Below are 9730 nucleotides of genomic sequence, written 5' to 3'. Positions count from 1 at the left end.
GGGCCTTAGCCCGGTTACACATTCTTTGCAAAAGTAAAAAGAAGAAAGTACAAGATCAAGCAAAAAGGTCGTCAAGATCCGCATCCAGTTCAACTCGAAGCCTGGTTTCAGCAGGTAGCTCGGTCACACTTGCAACCAAGTCTTTCACCGATGGCTCCACCCGAGCTGACTGAACGATGGGATCATTGGCGATGACTGGGGCATTGTCGGGCTCTGGGGCCTCTTCTTCATCATTATCTTGAAGAAATTTTTGTTGAATGGCGTGGGCATACTCCGCCATGTAGCTCGGTATAAAATGTGGAGGAGGGTTAAGGAAGACCTCGGTCTCTTGGCTAAGACCGAGCTGCGTTACTGCCACCTTCCATCCACATTTGAAGAATATATCTTTGGCAGCCTCGTATTGCTGGATGTAGGTGTCAGCCCCCTCCTTGTAACCCCGGTTTTCAGCATCTTCCACGCTCTTCTCCAACCGGGCGATTTCATCCTTCTTCTTTTTCTCGAGCTTGGCCAGCTCGCGCAGATATTTGTCTTTCAGCACGGCCGTAGCCTTTTGCTTATCCGCTTCAGCCGAGTTGACAAGACCGGTCAGGTGGGCCACCTCGGTACGTAGCTTGGCCATTTTCTTCTTGGCCTCTTCTAGCTCGGCCGATTTAGCATCTGCTTTTGCCACAACCTGCCTTGTGGTTTTTTGAAGCTCCAACACGCGCTTATGAGCGACGTGGTTCTTCTGTAAGGCCTGCAAAAGGAAAGAAACAAATTTTGAGCAAAACCGAGCAAACAGATGTACAAATTAAGACTGGAGAAAGGAGAAACTTACCAGCACCATTGACTTTGTTGCCGAGTGAATGGCCTTCAGCTCGGTAAGGTGATCGTGGTGCTCCATATCGGCTGGAAGGCAGACGCCCTTGGCAAGATTAAAGGCCAACAAATGGTCTTTTTCTGCGACCACTGAGTCGGAATCAGTGATAGCGCGGTTCTTGTAGGTGATCTTTGGCACCCATTTAGAGGAGGTAGCTCGGTCAGAGCGCTCCGGTTGTGGGCTCAGTGGTGTGGTCTGGGGTAGGATGGTTTCATCTTCGTCAACAAGGCGTGGCTCGGTTGTGGAAGTCCGAGCACACTTGCTGGGTCGAGATGATGAAGGCTGATGGGTTGGTAGGGCTACCACGGCCTCTTGTGATTGGCCGGTTGGCGGTACTTCGGTTTGATTTGTTTCGGTGATTAGGGCCCTAACTATTCTCTTCTTGGCCATCTCTTTTTCTGCTGTTAGTGGGATCAAATTAATTTGAGGCCAGGTAGGATCTGGTTCTGGCGAGGGCTCCAAAAAGAAGTCTGTCACCCTGGTCTTTCGCTTGCTGCTATATTTATACGTTGGCTCAAAATTAAGTAGTTCGGCCTAACTTCTATTGGGATATCGTAGTACGGCGCGAAGTGCGTCTAAGTTGGGGTAGCTATACTGGGACTTAAGATGGTTCAAGTCTGCATAAAGAAAAAAGACAACGGTTAGTACGGTTGAAAATGGGAACAATGAAGTAAAGAAAGCACAAAACTAAACCGAGGTAATTATACCGGCGACTCCTTTGTTCCAGTTAATTCGGTCGCCGGGATTTGGGCCTCCTGGTCTTCGAAGTTGCTCGAGACCTAGAAGAAATCGTCATTATTTGCGTCTTTATCTGGGGTGTTCTTTATTATCTTTTCACGGCGGCGTCTTATTCTTAAATAATAAACCCATCCATCTTCGTTTTGGCCTAAAGAGTACTAGTGAAATAGCTCGGCTAAACTGAGGTTGAGACCAAGCCGGCGATTTAGCTCAGCGATGCTATTTATTATTCGGTAAAAATTGGTGGAAAGCTGGGTAGGGCAAAGATTTGTTTGTCTGAGGAACTCACAAAGAAGTGGTTGGACGGGGAATCGAAGTCCGGTTTCTACAATGGAAAGAAGGGTGAAGGGAACGAAACCCGGGTTTTCTCAGGGAGTGGTGTCTAGTTCAACTAGGCTAAGATGGACATCATCAGGGACATGGTAGTCCCTTCGGAACTCGGCCATAGCCCCTGGAGAGTTTACTAAAAACCTATATTTCTCCATGTGGTCTTAAATTAGGTATAAATTATCCTCAAGTGTTAGCATGGTACTGAGATGATATGGAGTATCTCGGTTAAAGCGTTCAAATGAGTGTCTGGGCAACCTAGTCAGAGTTTGCAAAGGGCAAAGGAAAAGTTTTAAGCACAGATCGATGGACCGTGCTAAAAGTAACAAAGGTAAAATAAATGTTGTCTTAGCTCGGCTACGTGGGACACTATCCATTCTTAGCTTGGTTTGGGCGAAGAAACTTTAGCCCGGTTAAGTATATAAGGAGTTCGTAGCACGGTTGAAGCTTATGGTGCAACATTCTTAGCTCGATTTTTGAGTAAGTTAGGGAGCTGGTTTGGCCCCAAGTTATAGCTCGGTCGGTGGTTGAGGATTTCTAGCACGGTATTGCGCAAACCTAGTGCAGTTCGCTAGCTCGGCTAAATGAAACAGAAGGTACCTAGACCTATTGAAACTACATGTATGTCATGAAGTTTTAGTTCGGTCGTTCAGTTTGGCTAGGTTTGCACCTAATACAAACAAGATCCTAATTCGGTTGGAGAATGATTTTGGATCTAAAATGTCCCATTTTAGTTTGTTCGCAAATCCAGTAGGTGTGATTACTATTCAAAAAATTATTATTCATTATAGAGAAAACCATTTGAAAGTGTTGTGAAAAAACACATATACAAATGATACGTGTTGCTAGGCTATACAAACGAAAAGCAAAAGAGGATTGAGTTACTTACGGATTGAAGACGAAAGGATGCAGTTGGTGATGAGAACGCAAGCTTCGCAGGTACTGAGGTTGCAAAAATGGAGGCTCAAGCAAGAGAGAGAGAGAGAAGATGAATAGTAGAATTGAATGGTTCGAAGTGTATGGTTTTGGTGTAAAGAGAGAGAGAATGCGGGACTGTTCAAATTTTTTGGAGTACGAAGACGGCGTGACAGCTACGCTAGGCGAATGACAGTTTGCCACGTGTCCATGGAATGGGAAGCGATTCAGTTACAGTGCGACTGAAGAGATGTTTTGTAACCGTACTAATCGGTAGCCTGACAGCATTTTAGCTCGGTTGAAAGGCAAGAGTTTTTAGCTCGGCTGGTAACGGGTAATCCCAATCATGCTGCGCAGATGGAATTAAGGGGCAATTAAGAGGGTAATTTATAAGTAAATTGGGCCGAGCTGGGTAATGGGCCGTTCTGTGGGCCGCAGTAAGAAAGGGCTGAGTAAAAGGGCCTTGTAGTTAGCTCGGTCTAAAAAGAGCCTTGAAGTTAGCTCGGTCACCACGGTCAGAGTGGTAACAATTAGCTCGGTCATACCATTCTGAGCCGAGATGTTTTGAGCTTTCCTCAGGACCTTGCTCTAGATTAGCTCGGCAAAAGCTTGCTATGGTTAGCTGGGTCTCAACAGGTGAAACCGAAGTACAAGCTATGAAGGGAAGAACCAAGCTAGTTAGAGCTCGATCATTTTTTTCCAGTTTAGTATGGCCATGTTAGCTCGATCATTTTGTCATACTACCGAGGTAAAACCATCTCACTTGGTTTAAGCAGTGAGGGGGGTGTTAAAAGATAAGCATTATCTTTCAGGAATGTGATTCCTAGGAGGACTTTACATGGAGGAATAAGAGTCCTACTAGGATTGTGTCTCACGGAACCTATAAAAGCTCATAACATAACCTACAAAAGAGGTAACACAACTTTGATTCTCTAATACACAGAGCTTTGGTCTATTTGTCTATTTTGCTGACTTAGGCATCGGAGAGGTATCCGGCACACACCCGCTGGCTAGCTCATGTTTGTGTTTTCAGGGAGTGAAGCGACGACGTTTGGAGGAGCGCAGACTTGATCAATAGGATTATACGAGAAGATTATTTCGTGCTCATACAGAAGCCTTTCAAGTGGTGATGTTTAGCATGGTGAAATTGAGATGTTTACTAAATGAAAATTTATTTGAATTGTGTTTTATTCTTCTTTTTATTTTTCAACTTGTTTGTGGAAAGTATGATTTTTGTTTTTTGGGTGACAGAACTTACAATTTTAAAGTCTTTCAAGGTGTCAATTGGTAATTATATTGATTTGGTCGCAAATAATAGTTCTCTTGTTAACAATTGTTTAAGCTATGAGGTACAGGATTTGGAAAATTACTAATGGCAATTGTGGATCTCCTCTTCAATGTATGAATATATATATATATATATGTTCATTTTTTAACCTAATAATTCTTCAAAATTTAAGTTCAATCGATCTTGATTAGGAGTTTATTGCTTCAAACTTAACTTTGCATTTTTTGTTTAATCATGCCATTATTCTCCTTGTCATCAGGGTCGGTCCTAAGTTATTAGGGACCTAAGGCAAATTTTTTAAATTGGGAGCCCTTCATATATCATTACCAAAAAAAACAAAAAAAATTGTTTGGATAAAACAAAAAGGATAAAAATTTATTTCTATTTCATTTGCCTTGTATGATGTATTTCAATATCTCAATCTAGTTGAAGAAGTTTTATGATTCTCTCCAATTAGAAAATTTGGCCATCGGGTAAACTTTTTGTAACTAATTTTCTTTTGATGGATGAAATAAAGCCAAGCATTAGAATATAAGAGGTTCCAATTAGCTAATAAAGCTAGTTTGTGAACTTTAAATTAGTTATGTGGCATGAGAATACCGTGGAAGGGAAAATCTAGGTAGAGGATGCCGGGAGTAGATGATGTTGATGACTATGTTAGATATACAGCTGGTGTATCTTTTACAAATGGTGAGCCTTATTATGTTCTACTGGTATGGTATCACACATAATATGGGATTATAAAACATGAATGCATAATTGCATGTTTTTTCCCCTGAGATGCTAGAGGGAGTAATCAATCTAAGAGTATTCAAAGAGGAATCTTTCTGGAGCATTAAGTTTGACTTCTTGGCTTTTCCATGAATTGTTTTTCAATGTCTTGCATGTCGTCTCCGAATTAAAAATGAAGAAAAAATGTCAAGCGTGCATATACTCTTCATGTCCAATGTTTCCTCAGACTGATTGTAGTTTGGACTGACCAGTTGATTATGCAATGTCAAGTAAAGTTCATGTTTTCAGTAAGGCCTGCATTGAATTGTGTCTTTTTTGCTTCAAAGTTTCTTTGATTAAATCCAATATACATTATATGCTTTGTGATTGGTCTCTATAATGCTTCCATTCTAATCCATTGTTTTTCTCCAGTATCTGGACTCTCTGGAACTAAAGAAACAGCTAAAAGTCAGGTCTCAGTTGGAATGGGCTTGCTAGCTGGGTCTACAGTCATGCTCCTAACTGTAATATGGGGAACTTGTGTTATTGTCGGCAAGTGTGACCTGCACGATTCAATTGCAATAAATGGAAAAGATACAAAGAAATTTAGCTTAACTGGTATGTCCATGGACTTTCTTACTCATTTTTTCTTTTCCTATGCACGAAAATCATGTATTGTTTGAAGAAAAACTATTATTTCTGACTTCGAATTGCTTCTCTCCCTCTCTCTCTCGGTAGCCAAAAACACATGGGTGATGTTGGCACGCCTAAAGTGAAGTTACGGCACATGAATACGTAAATTATGATTTATTTGATATCATCATCATACTTGTTGTTTTCCACTTATCCAAAAAATAAATAATTTTTTGTGCATCTAGCTGTTTGCTTTTTATTTTGATTTTATTTAGGTGACAGTTTACAGTTGGATGCCATAATCATAGTATTTTCTATTGTGATAAGAGTATCACTGATAATCGAATGCATGTTTAACTTCGTACGCGTCATTGACTTGTTTATTTTCTTAGATTTTTTATATCCCAGTTAGAAAGTGTTTAAGTGTAGAATGTTTGGCTAAGGATTATTGATGGATTACATAATCCACATAAGTTACTCTCATCTTTGTGGGTTCTGGTGTCACTACTGACATCTGGACTAGCTATGCTGCAAGGATCATGGCTATATCTGTAATACCATTTCTTGTTGTCCAGATACCACAACTTATGAATTCAACTTCGGGAAGACACTTGGCAGTCTTGATTGCACTTGTTGTCTCTGTCTGTATGCTGATTTCATATTGTCTTTATCAGGTAAAATATATTTTCTATGCAGCATTGATCTTTCTACCCTATGCAGTATGCTCAATATTTTTGTTCATTTATTTATTTTGTCATGAATAAATTGAAATAATACATGGATACAAAAAAGTTAGGTTACGGCATTTATTTGTTCAACTCATGTCTAAAAAAGTTTTGAAACATAAATATTGCAAGTATGTTCAACTTTATTGTGTACATATATCATGAACAAATTTGAACAATACAATAATACAACAGCACTAGATAATGTAAACATGTTATAGCTATTACATGGACTCGGAAATGAGTATCAGGTGTGAACTGGCCCAGTTGAGGAGAAGCCATTTCCTTATTTCGTTACTATCAAATTCAAGTTTTTTCTTCTCCAAACATTGTTTAAAATTTAGAGGATCTAAGTACCTAATTTGGGTAGGGTGATGGATACATATTCATTCCCTTACCCTTGTCATAATGCGAATCCAACAAGGAGAATTGAAGAGTCACATGTTCACTCTAGAAAATGTAATGTTGGGTAATGCTAATGCCTTTTTTTTTGCCTCTTTTGTCTTGGTTGCCAGCAAAACCTCTTGTTAATTAAGTCATCAGAAAGTGTATAGATTACATTTGGTGTTTTAATTTCCCTGCTTTCCTCTTCCAAAAGAGTGGAAACCTTGTTATCAGAGGCCATATTATCTCACCTGTCACCTGAACTTTAATCGACAAGGTATGGTGAACTCCTATTTGTCGTGTTGAGTAGTGGGTTCCATCCCTGCTTGTAGTTAGCTGGTTAAATTTCTTCCCTGTTAACTGAATTGTTCGGGTTTTCCCTATCCGTGCTTAACTTTCCTTCTCTATATATAGGTTTGTCAGCCATGGATCCAGAGGAGAAGACTTGCTTATGCGAAGCATAAGCATGTAATATCAAGATTTCTGAAATATCTAAGGATACGCGCACTGGGAAGGTTCATCAAGGACAATGGCGAGCTTAATACTGAAATTGTAGAAAAGTTGGTTTTCTTTTATACTTCCCGCTGAAGATTTTGATTGCAAACTCACAAATTTTAGACTTGGACTCGCATATTTTCTGACTCTTAAATGGATTTTTGGCAGGCTATTTCACACAATTGACGGGGATAAGGATGGATTTATTTCAGAACCTGAATTGAAAGCTTTGATTGGAGGGATGCGGCTTGATGAGATTAGCTTTGATCAGATTAACTTGAATGAGGATGATGCTGTAAAGAAAGTGATGAATGATTTTGATACTTCTAATGATTATAAAATTGATTTGTGTGAATTCATCAATGGAATCTCAAAATGGCTTGATGAGGCGAAGCAGGCTGGAGATCCTTCTCGTGAGGCTGGTCCTGCCACGATGAAATATCTTGATGACTTCCACAAGGTATCTCGTGCCATGTTGAATTTCTCTAGCTTTTAGTACTGTTCTCGGATTATGATATCATTAATGGTCATGCATTTACAGCAAACAAAGAGAGAACACTATCTTTTGGGGGATCAAAGTGTGGATCAAAGTGACGAAGCCTTAGAGGGTGTTGAAAATCCCAAGTGGACCTCTCTTAATGCAGTGTTGATGTTGGTGGTGGGGACTATCATCGCAGCTGCATTTGCTGATCCTTTGGTAGATGCTGTTGATAATTTCTCCAATGCCACAAGCATTCCATCTTTCTTTATCTCATTTATTGCGCTGCCTTTGGCTACCAACTCTAGTGCGGCAGTATCGGCTATTATCTTTGCTAGCCGGAAAAGGATGAGATCAGCCTCATTAACATTTTCCGAGGTTTGTTTTCCCTTTTTTATTTGTATTCCATCGGTAGCAGCAATACATTAGGGGAAGGGTATTCCATTGAATACTCTAACTATGTTTTTATTTTTGTATACATATGTAATAGCCTACTCCTTAGAATTTGAACACCCAAGTTTACATATTTTGAATATCTATACCAAAAATCTTAAACAACGAACTCACCCACTTCAAACTTTGCACACCCACCCATAACATACTCACAATCTCTTTTAATTCTGGATGTAATTCCCCCATCAGAAACACTACGTGTCTAGAAAAAGTGTCTACAAAGTGAAGTAAACGAAATAAATTTGAAGTTGGGCGGTGTGGGACACATCCAAATTGCACCCAGTCTATACACTTCATTTTCTCAGTTCTTTTTTTGATAAAGTAGTAATAGTGTACCCTCATATGAAAACCAAAAAAGCTACTTTCATATAAAAGAAAAAGAAAAAGATAATACCTGAAAGATAGCACATTTAGTGAATGTAGCTTATGTTGAATTAAGATACTGAAATTGAGAAAAACTGCCTTCAAGCTCCATCAAAACTAGGTAGAAGTCGCGTGACTATTCGAAAACAACTGAGAACTCCATATATTTAGTATTTGTTTCAGATTGAAACAATTGTATCAATATTTCTTAATTGTTTTTTGTTTTTGATTTAAGAGTTTAAATTAGATGATTTATTGGAAGTGAAGGATAGATATAGATAAAAATGAATTATTTCTTATAAATTTAATTGAAGCTGTTGAATACCCTGACCTCTGAGTTTTTTCTGTTGCAGTTATATGGGGCAGTAACCATGAACAACGTCCTTTGCTTGTCGGTTTTCTTAGCTCTGGTTTATGTCTGAGGATTGACATGGGACTTCTCAGCAGAAGTTCTGGTTATTCTAGTCGTTTGCCTCGTGATGGGTGCATTTGCTAGCTTCCAAACCACCTTCCCTCTTTGGACAGCTTTAGTGGCGTTCTTCCTCTATCCGTGCTCCTTGGCACTCATGTATGTTCTTGACTATGTTCTTGGCTGGTCATAGAGAGATTCATAGAGGTTGGTACTTTCTGGCGACTGACTAATCAATCACGGTTTCTTACCTTTTTACTTATCAAATGTTTATTTATTTATTTTTTTGTTAGTTTGTGAATTTGAGTATTTGTCACATTAGTGACTTTGAAATGTCTAGAACTATGGCATTGCGATTTTTCGGGATGTATAGAAAGCCATGATGATGTTGTATTCCATCTTTTGATCATTTGTGTGCAAGCTTGATATTGTACTCTATCTGTTATTTGTGTGTCTGTGTTGAATTTTAATTGGATATTTGGATTATGAATTGAGTTATGTTAACAGCTTATGAACCATGACCTGATTTCTTAAAACTGTGTTTGGTTCATGAATTTATGTAGGGATTTGAAAAGAGAAGTAGAAAAAGTGTGAAAGGTGTGTGAAATATAGTTATATTTGATTCACATTTCATCTATATTCCCTCTCACCCCTCTAAATCCCTCATCAAACCCTTGAACTAAACACATTGAGAGGGAAAAAAAAGAAAAGTCAAATTGAATTTCTTAAGCCAAATTCTTGTGTTTTTTATTTTCTTTATGGAGCTCTTCAATCCGTAATAATGGCTTCCAAAAAAAAAAAAACAATATTATCTATAGCAATAGTTAAATTAAAATATATTAATTTTATATATTAATACTGTCTCTAGTATTACTAATCTGGTATTGCACAAACAAACACTCTCTGTCCTATATCTCTAACTTAATACCACCACACTAATAATCTCCTCACT

At 38.9% G+C, this 9730-nt stretch overlaps 1 protein-coding gene across 1 annotated transcript; it reads left to right on the top strand.

Moving 5' to 3' along the window:
- Nucleotides 1-5914: 5914 nt before the first annotated feature.
- LOC145795450 (sodium/calcium exchanger NCL-like) lies at nt 5915-9214 on the top strand. Its single transcript, XM_082879794.1, has 5 exons — nt 5915-6145; nt 6995-7140; nt 7244-7535; nt 7617-7931; nt 8723-9214. Exons 1-5 carry the CDS (start codon nt 6011-6013, stop codon nt 8789-8791), a joined length of 957 nt encoding a protein of 318 aa, XP_082735920.1. The 5' UTR covers nt 5915-6010; the 3' UTR covers nt 8792-9214.
- Nucleotides 9215-9730: the final 516 nt, after the last annotated feature.

The sequence above is a fragment of the Camellia sinensis genome, chromosome 7, assembly GCF_055761805.1.
Source record: "Camellia sinensis isolate YWXY chromosome 7, ASM5576180v1, whole genome shotgun sequence".
NCBI lineage: Eukaryota > Viridiplantae > Streptophyta > Magnoliopsida > Ericales > Theaceae > Camellia > Camellia sinensis.
This window is presented reverse-complemented; position numbering and strand designations above follow the sequence as displayed.

Bases quoted from the DNA above. Each gene is read 5' to 3' on its own strand.
- LOC145795450 (XM_082879794.1), top strand. From the start codon at position 6,011: ATGGCTATATCTGTAATACCATTTCTTGTTGTCCAGATACCACAACTT. The intron at 7,141-7,243 runs GTTGGTTTTCTT...GATTTTTGGCAG, and splicing joins AATACTGAAATTGTAGAAAA to GCTATTTCACACAATTGACG. The intron at 7,932-8,722 runs GTTTGTTTTCCC...TTTCTGTTGCAG, and splicing joins CCTCATTAACATTTTCCGAG to TTATATGGGGCAGTAACCAT.